This window comes from Hetaerina americana, unplaced genomic scaffold (assembly GCF_022747635.1).
Source record: "Hetaerina americana unplaced genomic scaffold, ioHetAmer1.1.p SCAF_10, whole genome shotgun sequence".
NCBI lineage: Eukaryota > Metazoa > Arthropoda > Insecta > Odonata > Calopterygidae > Hetaerina > Hetaerina americana.
This window is the reverse complement of record NW_027286070.1, coordinates 72,359,843-72,382,890: the sequence shown is the minus strand read 5'-3', so window position 1 is coordinate 72,382,890 and position 23,048 is coordinate 72,359,843. Positions and strand designations below refer to the sequence as shown.

Below are 23,048 nucleotides of genomic sequence, written 5' to 3'. Positions count from 1 at the left end.
CATTGTTTGGTGAAAATTGGTGATAAAAGGGGCAAAGGCTGCATTGAATCTATAGCATTAGGTAACTTTCTGGGCAAATTATTAGCATGCACCATTTAATTATGGCCAAATAAAAAGAATCAATGAGAAGTGCAAAGGCCACTGACTGTATTTGATGACTGTATAAAGCATTATGGTTAAGTTGGCTTTGAATTGATTTTTTGGTATTAAGACTTGAATCACTGGCACATGGTTCTTGATGCAACATGATGACTACGTCCAACGTCGAAACCTATGTCGTGTTCTAAATAGTTTGAGTGGAATTACATATCTACCTACTACTCGATATGCTATATAAATTCCATAAATTTATGCCGGAGACTGCAAATTTCTTAAATATTTGATTGATGAATGAATGAATGATTAATAATCCAAAAATAAACATTAAAGGGTAATAGCATTAGATTATTCCAGGTTAGAACATTACAGCAACACTCTAGACACTCGGCAAACTTTTCTTTTCAACCACTATTTGAGAATTTCCTGAATATCACAATGAATAATGAAGACAATCAGCAATATCTTATGCTTTTTTTCTTTTCCAATTTTTAACTTAGTTAATTTAGCATTTGTTCATGTGTAAACTGAAAAATCCATCGTGATTAAATAAGGAAAATAAAATAATCTATTTATTCCATAGGTAAAAAACCCAATGTATCTTTCCACCAATTATTTTACTCGGTACAACTAGTTTCAACGTATCGGTGTCATCCTTAGGTACCAGCAAACAATTCCCTCGACCTAAAGTACCGAATTTAAGATTGATTTCAAAGCAAGAATGAGTGAGAGGATCCCCACCAAATAAGGGTGCTTTCTTCAGTTTTCGCTCTTTGAACGCATTGTCAATTTTCAGAGAGTAGAAAAAGCAAACGGTTTAAGTCAGTCTTCTTAATAACGTGGCAACATTTGTGAAGGTGAATTGACTACTGATGCAGGGCATCTCAGTACTGCTTTGAAAGTCAAGCCATCTAAACATGATAAAATTAGTATTAGCTACACTCAACTGATAAAAATAGCATATTATACGGCAGAAACACACCAGGAAATCCTTAGATGGATGGAAATGATTAATTCCTGATTGACAGGTGGTTTCGCAAAATATTAAATGTGAACACAATGCCCAAAGCGATATACGTGGCCTATGGCAATATAGAATACAAAATATGCAGTGGATATGCCATACGCAATTGCAAAGAACTCACTCGAAAAAAATCCTGCCCACCACACCCATTCTTTCAAGTATCCAAAACCACCAGCACCAGCTCTGACACCACCTCTACGGCTAAGTTCGATCAATGCCCTCTTTTTGATAATAAAACTGGAACCTGGAATAAATTAAGATGACAAGAAAACATATTTCACTCAAATACACGGCGATTTAAAATGAAAATTAAACACATTAGTTCTTACCTATGAACAAACTAGAACTAACTGCTAAACCTAGACCAATGTAATAACCAGTTGTATCATACACTAAATCTGGTGAGATATCATCACTAGATTTTCCCGAAGACATATTTTTGACCTAGGGTGAAAATATATGAGAACACTAGACTAACGATATAATTTAACATTGCTGAAAGTTTTTCCCTTGAAACTTGCAGAAAGTCATCGCACCAGGTACCTGTTGTCACACTGGTTTTTCGTGACACTTATATTTACGTAATGCTTTCGTCACTTCTTTTAATGATTCAGATACAAATCGATGGGAGCGGTATGGTCGATATTAGAGCGTAGAAAAAGTGGCCGTCTCATGAATTAGGAAAGCAAGGAAAATCCCACGCGAAGGTATTTTGAAAATTTGGCAGTTTTCAAGCCACCTGAACTATACCATGAAAATGCATTTCCCGGTTTACGATACAATATTTACTTAGCTTTGAACCTTTAAACCTATTTGACAGCCAATAACATACTTAAGAAGTACGCGTTTTGGTTAGCGGTTTATTTGAAACAGATTTATTATGGTTAAAAAACTCATTGAGGTTGCAAAGTTATGGAACTTCTGATAACAAATGGAATTATAATCACATAAGGAAAACAGCTGGTGGATGGAAAAAGTGCAACCAAATTTTGGTCATAGGCTTCAAACAATAATAAAATTAAAAAAATCAATTTCCGAAAAATCCGATTTACTGCCGCATAGTCATTCCTGTGATCCAATGTGGGAAACAAGAGTGAAAACATTCGTATGGCGTACGCAAACGAGTCATGACATATGTACGTCATGACTCTTGGGCGAGCACTTTGCTCCATTTGGAGATAAGTGATAAAACTGATAAAGTAATTGAATTCATATTTGATTTTACATCATAAGTTTTAAGCGGTTAGAAAATGGATTTTCGATGAGTTAAATCCTCACCCCTGTCGTCATTTCTCATTCTTATTTCAAATATAGTATTTTCAAGAAATCAGATTGAGAATGAGCACCTGCACAAGTACTCTACATTTCTTATGAGAGATCTTCATCTGTCATCAAATACAGATCTACACTTACCATAAATAATACATTTTCTGGTTTCAGTGGGTAATGGTATGTGACATTAACACTAATCCAATAAATAAACGTAATTATGCTCCGTAGTCTACCCACTGAATACTACGTCCATAAGTAATTAATGAATGATTCAAAAATGAAAAAAATAAAAGTGACTTTATCACAAGTAACTAAAGATAAAGTTGACCATCGAGTATTAGTTTCACTGAGCAGGAGCTCTTTGAAAATCGCATTAAATGTGCATGTCGTACTATTTTTATAATCACATGACGTGACTGGCGAGGTTCTTTCAAACTGTTTGAGAGAGAAATTATGTTGCGGCATTTCATGAACTGTTGTTATGAAAATTATTGGGGTGTTTAGGATGAGAATATGCAAGGGTATCAAAAAGCCTCTCCCCTCAAAATATCAGTCTCCCGTGGTGCGCCCTTCTCCCACAAACGAGGCTCTGGCGACCGGCATACTGCAGAGGAAAGAAGTCCCCCGCCGCCTACGTTTTCGAGAGTTGTTTTAGGAGGGCAGTGAGATGTTTAAGGATGAAAAGCCCCCATTTTCCCTTGGATTGAGAGATATCTCCAAAAGGGAATGAGCCCATCAAAGGTCAACGAGATTGAATGCGAAAGTCTAGAGGAAATCGTGGGATGACAGGGTCTTTTGGCATTCCTGATCGCACTGAACGCGTTTTCTTGGACGTGGTTTTTTCTGAGAATATATATTTCGAAGTAATATGTTCAAACGCGTATCTCCGGGTGGGCACTAATCCAGGTAAACCCTGTGATGCGAGTGATAATAGAACCAAGGGGAAGACTAAGAGATAAAAATCTCATTTGAGGAATGGAACTTGTAATGCACGGGCAATAATATGGAAAGGGAAATTTGAGAATGTAAAAAAAAGAAACGAAGAAGTATAGAATCAGCATTCAATGATTAAATGTGATGTGATCGAGGAAGAAGGAGAGATTAAATTCGTAGAGTACAAGATGATTTTTTAAGGAGGATAAAGATTTGAGTTGTTGAGGAAAAGTCCCGGATAGGAATATAGTTGAGAAGATGCAGGTGACAGAGTGTGCACAGTCACGATCTCGACCGAGCATGAATATAGATGTCTTGATCATTCAGGTGTACTTCGCTGTTCAAAACACTGCGCTCTTAACCTGATCAATGTTTCCGATTCTGTTCGCTGATAAGCTCAAGATTTTCTTCGACCTAAAAATTAATCACTAACCCAGGAGCTTCATCTATCAAACTCGTGGTCGTGCAAGCAAAACTTCGAATCCGTTATTGATGTTATTGAGAACTCATTTTTTTCTATAATCCAGGTAAGCCTCGCTGAAACAACTAAAGTATTCTTTCCTGAAGCATTGCTTCAGAAGGTCTTGCATAGTCTCAAAAACCTAAATAATGTGTATGCGTAATCGTCCCGTAACCGTAGCCAGTCGCCTTCCATTCCGGCAGTGAAATTATTGACGTACGACTCCTCTAACTGCTGTTCAAGAAAATTGGCTCTTATCCAAGATGGAAAATGAATTAATTGAAATGCGTTCGCTGTGAAATGAATATGCTGCCTCTGAATCTAGAAATGTGTCTGGATAAAAAGGTCGGCCGACCCATCCTCTCGATGATTGGCGAGAATTTGAAAAGTATTTCACTTGAGAAAGCAGAAAAATAATTTTTTTCTGGATTAGGACTACATTAAAAAAACTAAATTATGCGTCGCGTAATGAGGAACCACACGCTAATAAATCATCAAATATGTTGCCACAAAAGATAGATTTACCATAGAGATCGTGATGGGATGGGTGGGTAGCCATAAATTCAAACCCAGGTTCGAATCCTAGAGAAGGCCTACTTTTCAGTGGTATGTATCCCTACTTGATGTGCTTTGTGCAGAGTGAGCTTTAAGTGCATACGCCGTCAATTGGATGGGACGTTAAGCTGTAGACCCCTTTGAGTCTTTCGTTAAGAGTAGGCTAATGTCGACGCCGTGTTTCTATCCACCCTTCTATCTTTCCCATCCATCTCCATTTACTAAAATGACCTCAGCTATGGGTGGCTTCCTCTAAAGCTATTATTACTTCTATAATTTTAACATGGAATGCAAGCATCGCTTAGCATTCATTAAATGGCTTCTTCGAATGAACAACGGGTTGAGTTACTTTCGTTGGGTTGTCTGTCTTATCAATATTTCCACCCTCAAATTCAGGATTGTCAAATGGAGATGTTTCATTTGTTTGTTTTAAAAAAATAGGGACCCTCTGATTGGTATTTGCGGTGTACTTGTACTTTGAGAAAATTTCTGTTTAACGTTATGAGACTACGTAGTGAGTGGATGAAAAGGGTGACCCTCTTCTATGCAGGCAATTTTTGGGCTAAGGGGGAAGATTAGGCCAACTTCATTATTTTCCAATTTTCCAGAAATACCTCGGCATTTCATAGCAAGAGTGATTCAATTCTCAGCGTATTCGATGGAATTAAACTTTGCAAAATTTTTGTCTAATTGAATAAGCATTCATCTGGACTGTGCATTTTAATACTTAGGGAGTATACACTCCTTGATTATGCATAGTCCACGAATATTAAAATAGCTTATTTAACGCCGGCAGCATTTCTCAAATTTGAAATTCCCCCTGTTTGACAATAGAGCAAGGAAATTCGTTGGTTTGTTTTGGTTATTTTATCGGTTGTCAGATATAAACGATAAATATTGACGCGCATAAGGTGATTTCTTGCTTGTGTAAGGGCTTCCCTTAGTATTTTAATATCATTCAACAGTAATTGATATCTGAAATTTTTACTTGATGGAATAAATTATGATGGTTTTAGCGCGAGCCGCTCTGTCGTCAACTATGTGTATACTTTCTATTTTGTTTGCCCTTAAAAATCAATGTATGTTCGTGCTGTGCGGTGTAAATGAGGAAGTTCATAGTTCTTTTTCAGAATGGTGAATGAATGGTCCCCTGACCCTCCCCAGAACCACTGTGATGCCGAAATTGGCCCGGTTGGTTCATCCACGTTTACTGTCATAGGAGGCAGTAGTTCTGACAGTGAAAACGATGAAGTAGTGGATAATGGCTATGAATTATTACCAATGACGCCTACTGAAGATCTGGAAGGAACTTCCGATACTGAAGATGTAAGTAGATCGACTATGGATTGGAAAAGTTGAATATAATCACTGTAATTTGAGACTACTGGTTGCATGCAATATGAAACGATTGGAAGAAATGAGTCAATTGTTTACCGCAATTTTGGAACGCAGGGTGAAATGGAACTTTTCTCAAATATTGTCTGTGCACATAAAGTAAGGTGGAATAAATTACCTACTTACAAATATGATACATTGGTGTGTAAAATCCTGTTTTAATGGAGGAATCAGCCGTAATAACTCATCTAAAGAAATTTTCATTATCATTTTTACAAAAGGCATTGTGTACCAATTTATTGTACCCAATGAAACTAGTTCTCATGATGCCTAACCGGCGGACAGAAAATAAAAAGAAATACTTGGCACACATTTAAATGCCACAGACCTATAACGCAGAAGTCAAATAGTTAAGTTTTTCTATATTTGAGCTTTATTTTATAGTAGTCGTTACGGAAGTTGTTTTGAAATCATTGTTTGCACTCACATACCAGGAATCATATTAATTTACCTAAATCCAATTTTAGTTTATATATTTCGACAAAATAACCTGCGAGGAAATGTGGTAAATATGCATTATTATTTGCATCATTTTGGTTTTGTTTCTTTTTCATGCAGGAGAACGACTATGTTCAACAAACGTTGCAACAACCATGTAATGCTGAGGGAAGCAATAGGGCGGACTCACCCAATAGTGCTGGCCAGACGGTATGTGTTGGATGGAGATTCGTACCTTTCTCATTAAATTTTGAGGAAATCATATTGTGAATTATATGGGTAGAGCGAGTAAATGAAGATCTCATCATTTTAGATTTGGTCATTGGATGTGGACCTCGGTCATCGACGAGCCAACACATTTGATTAAATCATTAGATGTGTATTCATTGCTTGTAGGCTCATCCAAACTCTGTCATTTGTTCAGGATCAGGCTTATTTCAAGTCTGGCCTATTGTTTATTGCAAATTTCCGCATGAACTATGTGGTTCAGTTGATTGTTGCCTTTGGACTGACACATACGGCCAGCAATCAGTTATGAATCATGTGTTTTGTAAACTTTGTACATTATTCACAATGTGATTTGGGAAGTTTTATTTGTTAACTGTTTTTGTGAGACTCTTACACTGATATGCAGCAGTTTGTACAGTTGTCCTTTATTGGTGATGAGGAATTGAATGGTAGAAGTATCACTACATAGAGGTAGGTTTGTGATGAGAATTTCAAATACAGAAAACCATCCTCTAGATGGGATTGACAACTTTGTATTCCTTGAAATTTGAGAAAACTGAAGCTGATGCCTTGTCTTTCCATGCTCTTTCTACACTCCCTAAAAATTCCAATGCCCCTCAAAGTTGGCTGTAACGAGTCAATGACCATATCCCAAGACAATCACTAATTGACCGAATAAACTCAGGAATGGGTCCATTTCATTGAGAAATAACTACAGAATTATGGGGAACTATTGGTTGTTAGCTATAGTTTCAATATTATGGTGAAGTCTAGCGAGCAAATCATGTGGTTACTGATTGAGAGGGTCCAAGTAATGCCTCTAGATGTCCCTTGCTTCACAAAAACTGTTCAATTTACTATGCACTGCTCCCTCCTGAGTAACCCCAGGAAGCACAGTGGAAGGCACAGTCCCTTTTACCGTGGAGTTTGAAAGTCGGACCCGAAACCATTTGCGGTGAGTATGAGGTGACCTGTACTCCAGTGCCTATTTGAGCAAGACCTTTGCATTTGTTGTTGTGGTGGTTACAGAATTATGTTCACATAAACCTTCTCTATATTCCAATACTTGAAAATCCCATCACTCCTCAGACCCTCCTTTACATTATTCATTGGGAAAAGGTGGCTGTAACACATCAAATGGTCCAATTCCAAGATAATTATTTCATCCATGACTAGGCTGCCACTTCATTTATATTCTGTTTATAATGAAATTGTCTTTCATATTTCATTCACTATCACAATATCACTTTTGTAATAAATTTGAATTACAAGTTGATGACTTCAAAGACATTTATTTAGTTACATTTGAATAGTGGGTCGTGGTAGTCAAGGGGGTGGAGCGTTGGACCTCTGACCAGAGGGGCCCGGGTTCGATTCCCGGGCAAGGGTCTCTGGGTACCTTGTAGCTCCACTGAAGCTTAAGTGAATTTTCGGGTTCCAGGTCTTCCTGGGAAACCATAACCGGCACAGGGAAAGGAACCGGTCCCCCTACCCTGCTGGTGTGTGAATTTCACACACCATATAGGGCTTAGTACTGGGTGATCTCTACCATGACCTATCAAACCGACCTTCGGGTTGATTACTGTGTTTACGATTTTTTTTATTTGAATAGTAATTATGTTGTGTTGCTTTAATGGCAAAATGTTAATGAATGCCCACAAACTAATGGCATGAATGCATTCCATATTTGAAGAAACGGTGGGAGATGCTGCAATAATAACTTTTGACGAAGTCATCCGCTTATAGGAATTACAATGCAACAATTTCAAAGTGTGAAAATCATTCGCCTTGACCGGGATCTCTGGAAGGCCGGACATCGAGGGATCGGGGTTCGAATCTGGGTCAATGCAAATGATTTTTACGTTCTGAAATTGTTGCATTGTAATGCATTCCATATTATTCAATGACTGGAGTATTTCTATGGTCCTCAATGAATAGTTTGGTGAATCAGAAAAAACCTCACAGCTGCAGATAATGCGAAAAACTGGTCACCCTCCTGCTTTTAATGTTTAACAGCCGATTGTCTAGTAAGTTGTTAATGCACCATTACAGATAAACGAAGTTGGTAAAATGGGATTTTTGATCGTGCTTCCTTAATTGAATGGTGGGTTTAATATTGGAGCATTTAATGAATTTGACAGTGTTGATGAATGGTGGTGTAACCGTTAAGTAAATGCATGACTTGTTAACTGCATATTGTAGTACAGGTACAGTACTGCATTCATACTGTTTATTAATTTTTAGGACTCCCTAGAGTCTCCTGATGCAGAGGCCAGTCCAGAACGTAGTCAAGAAATGGATCCAGAGCTAATGGACAAGGTGAGATTGATGTTGTTGATAGTTTAATAGTCTTTTTCCGGAATACTTAAAAAAATTGAGAGAATAATTAGCACCAAAAGACAATTTCCCACAAACCAGTGTTCAATACCAAGTTGTGGATGAATTGTATTGAACTAATCAAAAATGTGAATAAATACTCAAAATATCGTAATGAGCCGTAGCTGTTTCTTGCAAATTAATGAACAACCATTTTTAATCAGTAGTGCATTTTAAAGTCTTGTTTCCAATTGAGGATTTAACGTAAGCAAACGTTTTAAAAGCACAACGAAGTGACCATTAAGTCATTATGGATGCACTTTATGTAATGGTTTTAATGGAGGTGACACCAGCTCTTGTGTACATAAATACAATCTTGTGTCACATCATATTTGAACAGTGTACTTCAATCCCTCGTATGTTAAGTATCGATTGGGGATATTTAATTGACAAGTGTGTTTGACAATATTTTGTAAAAACACTTGCCAGCATAGAAATCATTTCGTTCCATATGAGAGTCATCTACCTCAAAGGAAAACTTTTTTCATATTTTTAAAGGTCTTTGGGAATATTCCCTTTTTAATCGTTTTTGCGCATGTCTTATGTATTTATAAATTCACCCACTCTTGATTTTTTACCCGTTTTTTGCCCTGGTATTTTATGTCTGGCATGTAAAAATTTTATCGTAATGTCACAATATGTACCATATTTCACTCTTGCGATTATAATTTCAAATAACGGCCATAATTGGTGATTCAAGTGGATTTCCACGGGAAGTCATTTAAAACTTGAAATCACTTGGTCAGATGCAAGTGTTTCATTATTTCGCAGTTGAGGGCAAGCCTGTTGATGATGTGATTTGACTGAAACATTATTATGGAAGAGATGATCCTCATGTCTACAAAATCATATAGAATGTTTCCATAAATGTCTCAGGAATGTGTGACAGTAAGAATATTGAGAGAGAGAAAAAGAAAATTTGTGTCACCTTGACACAATGTAGTTCTTGTAGCTCTTCTCACTGCGAGGTACCGGAGCACTGTATGTTTCAAGTTGCTCCACTCAAGGAGGTAATATGTAGACCAAGATTCGAGGAATACTTGCCTGTACTTTAAATTTCACCATGCCCACAGATTAAGGCAGCAATGTCTGGATTCTCACTTCCCCTGGCTGCAGTTCCGAGATGGGCTTTCCACGTTCCCGAGGAGGAATGGCATTCGCACCTTGTGGAGCGTATGCAAAACTTGCAAGAGAGAGGTGGCAGGCCACCTCCTCCCGCTAGCCAAAGTGATACTAACACAAATTCAAAATGAGTTGCACATAGTTTGTTCCCGTATTCATTTTATTGAAACTTATTTCACGTGCTTAACTGTATTGGATATGATATATTTTTTTTTTGTTGTGAAAGTATGCTGTAATAATGCTGATGATGATATCTTTACGAAGTAAGGGGTGTAATGAAGTGATTTTGGTGATAATATGTTATTATCTCCTTGGAGGAAATAGATGGTTGATATATTTTATGTGTTATTTGTGAAATGTTTATTCAGCCTTATATCTCGTACACCTTCATTGAAGACTCTCTGGTGCAGGTGACCTGAATTAAAGTTTTTCTCTTTATCAAACCTTTCACTGCTGAGATCCCAATTTTGGCACTTCTATGTACATTTTTACAATATTTTTTGGTAAAATTTCAACCTCTTCCTCGACGTTTTCTTCGTGTGTTGTCTGATGGACGTCCTTTTGCATAAGGTCTTCTTGCATTTGTTTCTAGATAATAGATTCCTCTGGCACTGTGATGAATGAAACGAATGGTATTATGAATTAACTTATTCATATATAAATAATGTTATTATATATTAGAAATATTTAAAAAAAATTTACACATGAATTTTTATAAGTTGAATTTTTTTAGGAACTTTAAATGCCACAGTATTGATGGAGTGAAATTTTATGGAAATGTAGAAAATGATGAACTATTAATAAAGGCACAATGTGCATGCCATTATATTTAGATTTGCTGATTTTTTTTTTAAATTCAAGAATAAGCATATTTGGAATTACATGTGACTATTTTTTAAAGAGATTCACAAATCTATCCAAGAACCTCAGTGAGCTGGCTTTTTTTTTACTGAAATTGCATATGGAAGTAAAGCTTTCCAATAAGCTTCTCTGTCCACTCATAGACACCTGCATATCTATTTAATGTCATGCTGGTAAATTGTCTGCACCCGTGTGAAAATGTTGCACTATTTATTCTGAATATTTGTTGCAATTTAGAAGGACCATTTTATTTCTCCTTTGCAATGTTAGCCAAAGACATATTTTTATTGATGTGATCGGAAATTGTTGAAAATAATGAATTAAACATGTGTACTTGTGTAGTCACAATACTATTGTTTGAAAAATATGCTTCTGAAATGATTACCTGGTGGAAATTTATCTCTGCACTCCTAATACATTTCTATTTTCAGTTTTTATATTGTGGTTTATGTTTGTAGACAAGGCCTGTGTCAATAGATACTGGAATTGTTTGACTGACTGCATGCTTTATGCATCGCTTAATCATATAATTGTGTGTCCCAAGTCCTCTCCTCTTCTGATGTTGCTTTGCCGTTGGTCTTTTTCCTATTCATGGAGCACATCATGGAAAGCATTTTCAGGGTAGAGCCTGTGGCAATTTTTCTTCTAATTCCTGGATTGATAAAATTTGTTACATTTTTGGTTGGATTTCAACTGAAAGATTGAGGAAATTTCTCCCTGGGACAAGTAAGGAGGCTGGGGTGCTCAATTTGCGTGATGATTTGTTTAAATTGAATGGATCAATAGGGATGAGTCTGCAAGTGCGGAATCCAGCCTCTTAGTCTTTTCCTTTCCACTCCCTCAGAAGCCTATTCAACTCTAAATGCTCAATATTGACAGGCTAGCATAGTGGAACGAATCCGACCCAGTTTTGAATCCCTGTGGCAGCATATATTTTTTCAGTGGTTTCCCGATTCCTACTTGAGATGCAATGTGATGCTTTGTGTGGAGGGCACTTTTGAGTGAGTACGCCGTCTGTCGGATGGGACCTCAAGCTGCGGTTCCCTTGGCACCTTTCATTAAGTGTAGACTAATGCCGACGCCGGGTTTCTCTCTACTCTTCATCCTTTCCCGTCCATCCCAAATGGCGCAAATGACCTCAGCTGTCGGTCACCTCCCCCAAATACTGATACTACTATAATGATTCTGTGATGATAACAATTCCAGTAAAAAGGAACACCGCATTCACATTTGCGAAACTCTGGCATGCCTTCTTAGTTCTAGTTGAGGAATCTACCACCCACTTTGGTGGTTGCATTTTTATTTCAACAACACAGCCTAACATCCATTTTTATCACCTTTTAATAAGTTTTGATCAATTCATTGGAATATTTATTTTCCAGGACTTTTTTATATCTCTACTTTTTCAGAAATTTCATGGGTGGATTGGGAAATGGTTGTCAAGAGCCACAGCGGCGTGCCCTTCCTCAATGTGGAAGGGTGTCAAGATTTGGCATGGTATTATACCCAAACCTGGTTATAATATTGATCAAATGATCTATTATGCTAATAGCTGGCATATATGATTCAGAATCAACTACCAAACTGTCAAAATTCACCATTCTCCCAATGATTATTGAGGGTCTCCTGTATTTGCACATTCCTTACCTCGAGAATCATTTTTCATCAATTAACCTTTCTCATAGTTTAAAAAATATGGGCTCTAAACGTCGCATCAACTTATGCACATCTTTTGTGGAGGCATATATGTGGGTGCATCATTTGGAACACATTTTTGACAAAGTTAAGTGAGTTGGGATTGTGAAAAGCTTGTGCAAACAATGCTGGGAGAGAGGAGACTTTCAGGCCTTTCGTATTCAGGGATTCATTCGTAGGCTCTACTTCGTCCTCAATAAATAGACCCCGCATTGAAATTGGACGAATTAGGTCGAAATTACGTTGCAATGGGGGCATGAATATTTTCTTCGTGAAGGATTCTCGGGTCTTCCACCGGGTCAAGGGTTCCATATTGGCCGACGTTTCGATGCCCGACTCGTGCATCGTCTTCAGGGTTGATGGCTGCCATTCCGTATTTGGTCGTCTTATATACCTGAGCTCCCGCCTCAGGTGACCTGTGATTGGCCCGAGGAGGGGGGACCTCCTGATTGGTCGCCGGGCAGTTGTGGTCTGTTCCTTCCTTTCTTTACTTGGTTTAGCACCGGTTTCCATGCATTGCTGAGGGAATAGCCGGAATCCCTATTGAAATTATGTCCTGCCATTTTAATTTCAATTGATTCTTTGACTATTCGGTCCCAGTAACCACCGGCGCGTGCAAGTACCTTCGTCTCATTGAAATTGATGGAATGATCCATCGCGATGCTGTGTTCGGCGATGGCTGATTTTTCCAATTGTCCCAGGCGAAGGTTTCTTTTATGTTCTTTTAATCTTGTCTCAATGGTCCGCCCCGTCTCTCCGATGTAGACATCTCCGCAGGCACACGGGACTTGGTATATGCCTGGGGTCTTTAGGCCGATAGGGTTCTTTGCTCTGACAAGCAAATTTCTAATTTTTCCCGGTGGTTTGTGGATAGCCTCGATGTTGTGCCTCGCCAGTATCCTGGATATTTTACCTGAGATCGAGGCGACGTACGGCAGGCAGGCCCTTGCTATCGGTTTTTCTTTTTCCTCCTTCATCGTGCGTGGTAGCGGGTTGAAGGCCCTTTTTAGGGCCAGAGAGATTTCGCGTCCGCTATATCCATTTTGGCGAAAGGTGGTTTTGAGATGTTTAATCTCCTCCGACAAACTATTCTTGTCAGCGATGTCCCTGGCTCGTTGGAAGAGTGTATTCAACACTGCTCGCCTTTGGGTTGGGTGGTGGTGGCTCTTACCGTTGAGGTACAGCCCAGTGTGCGTCGGCTTACGATACACCCCATGTCCGAGTGTGCCATCACTCTTTCGTTGAACCAGGATATCGAGGAACGGGAGTTTGCCGTCAATTTCAATGAATATTTTGCTCTCTGAATATCTTTATTTTGTGTTCAGGCGGTTTAGAAAAACTTTGAACTTCGGCTTCTTTGTTGGTTACGCTGACTATTTACCGCTTTCCTTTGTTTTCAAAAAAGTTATGTATTTCATTTCTGTATTCTTTCATCTTCTCCTTGCGTTATTTTGAGGCCGAAATAATTCTATTGTATTTTTATTATTTATTGCATTGCATTTTGCTGTGGTATTGCTAAAAATCGGTCGTATTTCACCTTTGATGTCTCAGGTGATGCGGCGAAATGCCCTGGTAGACTTTTTGCCTCACCACTCACCCTTATCACTCGAAAAGTGAGATGTATGGGATATGCGTCAACACCTCAGAATCCATGCCTTCCGAGATTCACTGCTCTCAACCGCTGACGGCTATACTTATTATCTTGTAGTATTACTTATACACACTTATCGCACTTATTTCCTTGTAGCATAATCAGCAACTGACCTAATCAAGTCTTGATCTGATGGCATGGACAATCATAAGATCCGTAGTGGCAGGTGATATTTAGAAAGCAGTTGAGTTTCATTAATCAATTTCAGAAGTTAAGAAATACAGGTATTATTTTCACGGTCGTGAAGGGGAATATTTAAAACCATTCTTGAGGTCACCGCTCGTAAAATGTGTTCTATTTTTAAAGATTCACAGGACTTGTACTGTATTGCTCCGAATATGCAAGTATTTAATGGAAAATGATTATCCTTATAGCTTATTCAGTAATAATTTGATGATAAGAAAACCATAAACGCAATAATCAACCTGAAGGTCGGTTTATATGTGATAGCAGAGTTCACCCGCTACTAAGTCCAATGGCGCTTGAAATTCACACATCAGGGTAGGGGGCCAAATCCTTTCTTTATGCACGCTATGGTTTCCCAGGAAGATCTGGTACCCGAAAAATCACAAAGCTCAAAGGGTGCCCAGAGAGGCTTGCCCGGGAATCGAATCTGGACCGGGCCCCTGGACTACCGCGACTTCCATCTCGTATAATAGTATAGAATTTTTATTAATCAAATTATCATTTGCGAATCACGTATTAATTTCTATGTAAATTAACTAAATATAATTTTTTGTTTTCCTTGATCAATTTATATTATTAGTCTTCAGGAATGAGAACAATCAAAATTTTAATGATTTCACTTACCATGAAAAAAGATGGAAATCACATTCGTTTTTCGGTCTCCAGAATACTCAGTAAGAGAGGATTTGAAACCCTGAAACCACTCCTCCCATTAAAGAGGCCCTGGATAATTTTACACATTCCAACAATAAGTTGTAGCGATTGCAGGAGATTCATCAGGTTATGTTAATTATTTTTGGGAAAAGTGCTTAAAAATATACTATTACGTTCTACGTACGGGATATTACGTTCAATGCCCCCCAAAGTGGAAGGCGAACAGCAATTGAAGAACGACCAATTGAAATTTATTTTTGAGGCATAATTCCGGGGTAAATATTTCCATTATTCGAGAGGATATTTTTCACTGGCGAGAAGCATAATTAGATGTGCAACCCTATTTTGATAGTTATAATCAATGACGTGTTAGATTCTAGCATTCCGTTTACATACCTTTGCAATTAAATGCGTACACATAATGTTGGTTTGGTTTGTCACATTTTAGCTATGCAATAACACATTAGGGCACAAGAGAAATGATGATGGTTACTCAACGCTTGGGTCCAAACAGTTTACACCTGTCTTCATCAGCCTCCGTCCAAGCACTACTTCAGAGGGTGTTCTTGCGTTTGTGCATAGCAGAGTATGCAATGTCAATAAATGATAAACGCGGATGTTAATCAAGTGTATGTGTTAGATATGGCGAAGTGTATTTAGTGAATTGATAAAATAACACAGGTTCATTATTATTTGAGAATCGTGCAGTCTTTTGCATTTGTGCTTGGGTTGCACAAATTGACTTCGTTTTGTCTGATGCGAGCATTCAGACTCGCCCGTAAGTACCCCGACACTAGTTGTTGTTATCGTGCGATGCCTTTGGGGGTAAGCGACAGGAAGCAAGCACCCTCACCTGATAGGGACATCCTCTCCCATTTTGATTAGTTTCGATTCATCCGTTGTAGTGCACCATCCGATGAGGTAGAGCAGTAGGTTGGTGCATGGCGTGGCCCAGAAACCCTTCTCGCTTGTGATTGACTCGATGAAGTAGGGAGTTACCTTTTGGTGATCGCACGCCAAGGTTTCTGAAAAACAAGAATTTTCCGGAGTCATTCATAATGGAAAACGTTTAGGATAGGCAATCGGAAGAGCAAAACGCTCCGTTATGAATCGGAATCATCATCTGCTACGAACTAATCACGGAAGGCATTTCGACCCCACCAAATTCCTACTGAGCTAACCTAGTTTTCTCACATTTCTGTGAATAGAGTATCGGCGCCTTTTTCGTTGAAATACTTGGAAGACTGATAGCCATTTCTTAGAAATATTGAAGCTATCGTGACAACCGAATTCGTTATAGATCTTCACATTTTAATAAACGTCACCAAATTTAATGGTGAATTACGTGGGTGTACATATGCGATCCAAGCTAATTAGGCGTACTTGAAGATGAGATTTTTCCGAATACATTTGGAGAAATTTTCCCATCGTGAGGAACAGAGGGAGAAAAATCCTTGGAATTTCACATTCCTTCAATTTATTTAGACCATCCGTGCTGCACATGATGGCATTGACTTCTTTGGTGTTCAATTTCTCATCAGTGAAGTAATTGTTAGTGATGAGAGTGGCTGTAATAGTATTAAGACGAGTGAGATGCCGCTAGTGAAGTCGTTCATACTCAAGTCGCCCCAGTTGGTAAGGGGACAAGGAGCGAGGAGAATGGAATGTTCGATGGTTTTTAGCTCAACTTTGTGGAAGTTCATGCTCATTAAATGAAGACCACAATGTATTTTTTCTGTGTTCTTCAAAGAACTGGGGAAAAATATGTTGTGTTCTCTATTTAATTAGAATGAAATATGCTTGACTCTCTGCTGTTAAAGGCTGATAGCTGAAAGTGCGGGAGATCTGAGGAAAATGCGGGGAGAGCGAGAGGGTAAGGTATGGAAGAGTGGTCTTATCATTAGTCAATAGAAGTTAATCAAGTCTTATCAAGAAATTAATCAAATCTTGGCCTATCAGACTCCATATGGCCACAGATATGAAGTTTTGGATCTTGGCGGGAACATCGCTGAAGGCACCAGAAATAAACATCCGAAAATATTCTCTTGCCGACCGCGGTAGGATTATGGCCTAAAAACGAAAAACCCATCCCCAAAATTTTCATTTCTTCGTTAAATAATGAGCTTGTAGGTGGAAATCCCTGCCCGACCCCTCTTCCTGACACTGCCCATTTAGACTGTCCACGCAAATGACCTCTCCTGTCGGTTGCCTCCCCTAATAACTGACCACTACCGACTTCCTATCAATCATACTCACCTGAGTACAGATTCCGGATGAGTCGCCTATCCCCCTAATCTACTCGTATCTTCTGCAACATAGTCGTCAACCCTACACATTTAACTCTATCAAACCCTTTTCTAAAATATAAGAACTAAAAAAATTACATCCTGATTGTTTTCTATGCTCCTCTCTATTAGTGACGTCAAATACCGCTATAGCATCACGGGTGCCTATTTCCTTCCTGAACCCAAACTGATCATCACCCAAGTAATAGTCATTAGCCGTCTTCCCAAACCTTTTATTGACAATCGTAAGTAGCGCTTTATCTGCGTGTAAAACCAAACTTGTTGTTTTAGTATAGCCCCCACAAGTGCGCATTTTAGTTAATCATTTATTTGATTTTAGGCTCATTCAATATGTTTTTCGAGGACTAAGGTCTTCGCGTCAGAAATCTCATTAGAATTAAGTGAACTAGTCTTACCAGCCAGCCCGAGTGTATTGGATCCTCACGAAGTTGGATTAATTGCCGAATTGGATCACGTGCAGCGTAGAGGAGATAGATTTGTAAAACATTGTTATGATAAACACAGTAGCGTATCCAAAATATTGGAGGAGCTAAGCTGGGAATCACTCAATGGAGCGAAGGTTAAATTTCAAATTAAATATCTTGCATCAATTGGAGGTCTCTTTAGCAGTGATTTTGAAAATGCATTATTGCCCCCATCGTACTACGATAGGAGAGATCATATAAATAAAATTAGAGAGATTAAGCGGACAGGGAAAATGGAGAATGTAAGCAAGAGATGGAAAGAGGAAAAATAGATATTTAAGGTCTATGTGAGGTTAGATGGAAGGATAGCGGGGATTACTGGAGTGATAATTATAGAATAATATACAGCGGCGGGAACGAGAACCAACAAGGGGTTGCCATAGTATTAAATAAAGAGGTAGGAAGAAGCGTGGTCAACATAGAACAGGTAACGGATAGAATATTACTAGTAGAGATAAAAGCAGAAGCGACGAACTTGGTTATTATTCTGGTATACATGCCACCGAGCAACCATACGGAGTTAAGGATGTTAAGAAAAGACTCGTAAAAACTTTGATATGGAGCGTAGCTATGTACGGCGCAGAAACGTGGTCATTGAAGCAGGAGGATAGACGTAGACTGGAGGCTTTTGAAATGTGGGTGTGGAGAAGAATGGAGAAGGTGAAATGGACAGAGAAGAAAACAAATTAGGAAGTACTTCGTATGGTGGGCGAGGACAGGGGTTTGCTGGGAGAAATCCTATGGAGGCAGGAAAAGTGGATGAAGGGGGTGTTGACCGGCAGTGGGATGTTGAAGACTGTAATAGAGGGGAAAATGTTATGTAAGCGAGGAAGGAGAAGGAGCAGGATAGGGATGTTGGAAGGGATGAAGGGAGGAAGAAAGTACTTAGAGATGAAGAGGGACCTAATGTAGAGTAGGATACTGGATTTTGTATTTTGTTAGGAATCACAAAATATTTGTACGGTAGCTGTGTCCATCCAAAAACCTACCTTAACCGGTAGATTACCTAATAATAATAACAAGGCAGCCAGCAATCCTTGAACCATTGAACTAGAAAAAAATTGTAAAATGGTAAATTTTTAAAAAATCCGAGAAAGGACCTGAAATTGACCATTTAAACTTTGGATTTTGGAGGATTTAAGTATACGAAATTAAGAACACAATTCATTTTTCCACTGTTCATTATTTTGATCCTGGAAGTGCTTTTAGTTTACTTCACCAAAATCAAGGACAGTGGAAAAATACACTGTGTTCTTAATTGCATGCTCATGAACTTTTACAAAGTTGAGCCAGAAACCATCGAATACAGGATTTATACAATGGGAAAGTTGTAAGCAGAGGAAAAATCACTATTTTTTTATGAAAAACGAATACAGCGTTTTTTTTAAATCAGCTGCTTTCAAGGTATTATGTATTATACAAGTGGTAAATAATTGTGCGTTGAATTGGTAGGTATACTCAGCGGCAACATTTGTGCAATCTTTCGTGTTGATAGAGTATCGGGCGATGAAAGAGCCTACATGCATCTGCATTGCAACTGAGTGATTATCCTTCGGCACTTTTTGAGTGACGAGAGTAATACTTTGTGATAGGAATGATTTGTTCACTAACAATTGGTGCCTACTGATATTCTCTTGTGTTATCACTTGTTTACGAAGTTGTATTTCCTGAATTCCGTCGATAAAAAAGCAAAAAGGTGGCACGGATAACATTCATCTAGATGCTTTGAAAGGCAAAAAATCCAATGTAGGACGCCAGAATAAAAGCGAGGTAATCTCTCAACTGTAATCGGGTTTCTTATTCAGGTGAACTACCAAATTTTCGAAACGTGTTTCATTAATTCATCACCTACCTACGGACGCCTATGCTACAGAGGGAAATGCTGAAATATTTCCGCTTGAAAATTCAGCGTTACCAAAATGCGGCCTATGTATTATTTAGCATAATATTAGAAGAGTTACCTCAGGGAGAGGAATTAGTGAAAATGGCAACAAAGAAATCTCGACAAACAAATTTATATCCCGCAAAGCTCGGATAAATCCTGAAATAACTTTGGAATTAGAATCCTTACAATTGCTGGTCACTTTGTAAAGAGTTACCTTTTTGGACTGGGGAGGCGGGCACTATTCAAAAACCACATTTCATCGTAATAAAAAATGATGAGGCATTGGCCATTTAGTGAATTATCGCGGAATGACTCCGTTACATCCCCGTACACTGGCTAACCTCACTGGTCGCCCGACGTAAAGTTGGATATATTTTTATGTGCTGTCATAAAAAACTGCTGTTAGACACAGATGATTTGTTTTTTTACATCAAAGGAATGAATAAAGGAGCAATTTAAAGACTTTTATGTTTACTCTGTTCTATTTTGAATTTTTTGCTACTCAACTTGAAATATATCGTTACGTTATTGTTCTGTATGAATCAAAATGCATTTGATGGAAATGTTATCATCCATTCAGTTTCAAGGTACCGAAGGTATAGAAAAATGATGTATGAATGCTGTCACAACAATAAAACACCTAAGAGTAGACATTTTAGGACCATGTATACTTTTATATTTTTATTTTTTGATAGATGGAGTATGCTCAAATGCACTGGAAGTTACTTCAGGCGTTCCCCAGGGAAGTGTCATCGGACCTATTTTATTTCTACTTAACGTTAGCGACATTGACCCCGTAGTCACTAGTAGGATATGTTTATTTGCCGATGATTCAGTGGTGTACCGTGATATCCGTGATCCTCAGGACACAGCATCTTTGTCAGATGACCTTATAGCTATACAACGCTGGTGTGACACTTGGCAATTAGAATTAGAATTAAATTTTTAAAAAAGTAAGTAATGAGGAATTTTTAGAAAAAGAGCTATTACCTCCCGTACAAACACTGCATCGGGAACACCGAAATTGAATGTGTAGACTCGATTTAATACTTAGTCGTTACCCTCACCCACGATCTCTCCTGGGTGAAACACCTACGGGGAATATGTGGACAAGCTAACAAAAGATTAGGATTTATCAAACGAGTACTAGGTAAATCTGATGAAAAGGTCAAAGAGAAATTTTATCTATCGCTGGTTGCGCCTCCTTTAGAATATGGTGCTAGTACATGGGCTCCTTACAAAGTTGGTTAGATTGCCGAATTGGATTGGGTGCAGCGCAGAGGAGCTAGATTTGCGAAACGTAGGTGTGATAAATTGAGTTGCGTTTCCAAAATATTACAGGAGCTAGTTTGGGAATCACTCACGGAGCGAAGGTTCAATTAAAAATTAAATCTCTTGCATAAATTGTAAGGATGTCTCTCCAGCATTGACGTTGAAAATGTTTAATTACCCCCATTGTACTACGGTAGGAGAGATCATGCTAATAAAATTAGAGAAATTAAGCGTAGAACAGATAGATTTAAGATGTAATTTCTTCCACGAACGATAGGGGATCATAATAGTATTGTTCGGCCGCGGTAGGGTCATGTTCGGGTAAAATTATTCAGGTGACTATTCACCCCTGCCACGCCCCCTGCCACACACTGCCAGGGTGTAGCAGGGGGTGAATACACATACGGTAGTCACAGTGAGAGCAACAGACTGAGTTAACGTGCAAATGCCTAATACGAAACCTTCGTCTTACATGCTAAAAATGTAGTCACAATGCCAATTTTACATGTTGAGCTTTTCTGGATATGGCTATGCATTAATGAATAAATATAGGGACTTGAGTTATCTTTTCATTGACTACCAATGAGCATCTTCCGCAGAGTTTGATGACAGTTTCATGGAGGTCAGTGTGTAGGTAAGGAGACATTCGATGATTGCGGCGCCAACGTTTTCAATTTGGTGCACTGACCGTATATTCCCCCGGTGCACCCGGGCTGACTCGTTCCCCCGTTGACGTAGAAGTCCACGTGTCCGTTGGGGCCCCACTGCCCCAGGACTCCGGCTCCCGTGTGGATCACGTCCACGAAGAGGGCATCCGTAGGGTCGAGGTCACGGGAGCGATTGTTGCCCATGTAGAAGATAATCGTCGGGTCCAGACCTGTTGTGTGACGAGGGGAGGGGAGCACCTCGTTAGTTGGTTGGTGATGCGCCCATAAAATGCCTCGTCATTCATCAATTATGAAAATAATCTGTTCACACGTGCTTCGGTTGTTGGCGGATCGTCCCAGGAGCAGAAAAAAGAGGAACTTGAATAACTTAAGGAGCAACTACACAGATAAACTGATGTCAGTCCAATGTGACGATTTCAAGGAGTAAAAATCATTCACCTTGACCGGGATTCGAACCCGGATCTGAGGTTTGAGGAACATTTTGGGGGCTTTTAAAGGAACAAGATGTTGTGACGAAATGCCGTGCGACATACAATGTCACAGGCATTTGTATTCGTGCGTGACGCGTCACAGTCCACGAGGTTAAAGCCAACTTTAAACAACTGGGCCGTTTTTACCTTTGACAAATCACAAGAAACTGCGGGAGATGCCGCAACAGTAAGGTTAGCCTCGATAGCTTAACTGGCTAAAGCTATCGGCTGGATATAGAGGGATCCGGGTTCGAATCCTGGTCAAGGTGAATGATTTTTTTACACTCTGTAATTTTTGCATTGAAATGCACATTAAAGTATTATTCTTTTAAAAAATGACTATCGGCGGCATCTCTCGCAGGTTCTCAATGTCAGTTCCTTTATGTACAAATTGACCACCGAATCACTCTTATTTATGAAGGAAAGTTATTTATGTATTTTTAGGTATTCATGAAAAAGGAGCGTCTATTGTCTTTTCAAGTTTTGAAATTTATGAATCAAGACAGCTTTGACACAAAATTTTCCAGAGTGCAAACAAATGATACGTGATTGCAATTCTCAAGTGAAGCAGAGATTCAATTGAAAATTGAAGGCTAATTCTTGTTTATGGTGCATCTGACTGGTCAAATTATGTTTCACGGATGAAATAGGTACTCTGTTATTTATTATTTTCGTAAATCGGTCCATATAAACGCTTCGCTTCTTGTGAACGAAGACGCCCAGGAACGGGAAAAAGGCTCTCGTTCTCCAACTGGACGAGGACATGTACCTACGTATTCCGTTTCAAATTTCAAAGATAAATTTCTGGTGTTCGTAGTGGTTCACTTGCCTGTTATCCGTCCGATCTTCCTCGCTCCCACGTAATTGGCCAGGAGACCGGCTATGTGCGCCCCGACGCTGTACCCTATGACGTGGACGCCCTGCGGCGGCGATCCCACGAAGCGCAGGAGACGTCGCGGCGACTCCGTGATCACCTCCCACCTCCCTCCCTCACCGCCCCTCGTGTCTACGGCGTCACGTGCACCGCCCTCCCTGGC

The 23,048-nt window shown here is 39.1% G+C and overlaps 3 protein-coding genes across 5 annotated transcripts in view; 1 reads left to right on the top strand and 2 right to left on the bottom strand.

Moving 5' to 3' along the window:
* Positions 1 to 1,720, bottom strand: part of spict (magnesium transporter spict) — a 22,771-nt gene extending 21,051 nt beyond the window's left edge. Inside the window, exons 1-2 of the mRNA XM_071598855.1 lie at positions 1,450 to 1,720; positions 1,242 to 1,364 (exon numbers count right to left, since the gene is read on the bottom strand). Of these exons, the coding sequence (XP_071454956.1) occupies positions 1,242 to 1,364; positions 1,450 to 1,555 (229 nt within the window). The 5' untranslated portion in view covers positions 1,556 to 1,720. The remainder of the gene's footprint in view (positions 1 to 1,241; positions 1,365 to 1,449) is intronic.
* A 3,486-nt stretch (positions 1,721 to 5,206) lies between these two features.
* LOC139699091 (uncharacterized) lies at positions 5,207 to 10,240 on the top strand. Of its 3 annotated transcripts, none has more exons than XM_071598103.1 (5): positions 5,207 to 5,267; positions 5,471 to 5,666; positions 6,294 to 6,383; positions 8,646 to 8,720; positions 9,851 to 10,240. In XM_071598103.1, the coding sequence occupies exons 2-5, from the start codon at positions 5,472 to 5,474 to the stop codon at positions 10,028 to 10,030; spliced, it is 540 nt and encodes a 179-aa protein (XP_071454204.1). In that variant the 5' UTR covers positions 5,207 to 5,267; position 5,471; the 3' UTR covers positions 10,031 to 10,240. The 3 variants fall into 3 exon arrangements, with proteins under 3 accessions (XP_071454204.1, XP_071454213.1, XP_071454222.1); XM_071598112.1 differs by having other exon boundaries at positions 5,217 to 5,251; XM_071598121.1 differs by having other exon boundaries at positions 5,242 to 5,251; positions 5,460 to 5,666.
* Positions 10,241 to 10,338: 98 nt separating this feature from the next.
* LOC139700365 (pancreatic triacylglycerol lipase-like) overlaps positions 10,339 to 23,048 on the bottom strand; it is a 43,006-nt gene continuing 30,296 nt past the window's right edge. Inside the window, exons 5-8 of the mRNA XM_071599005.1 lie at positions 22,841 to 22,951; positions 21,562 to 21,750; positions 15,800 to 15,971; positions 10,339 to 10,510 (exon numbers count right to left, since the gene is read on the bottom strand). Of these exons, the coding sequence (XP_071455106.1) occupies positions 10,411 to 10,510; positions 15,800 to 15,971; positions 21,562 to 21,750; positions 22,841 to 22,951 (572 nt within the window). The 3' untranslated portion in view covers positions 10,339 to 10,410. The remainder of the gene's footprint in view (positions 10,511 to 15,799; positions 15,972 to 21,561; positions 21,751 to 22,840; positions 22,952 to 23,048) is intronic.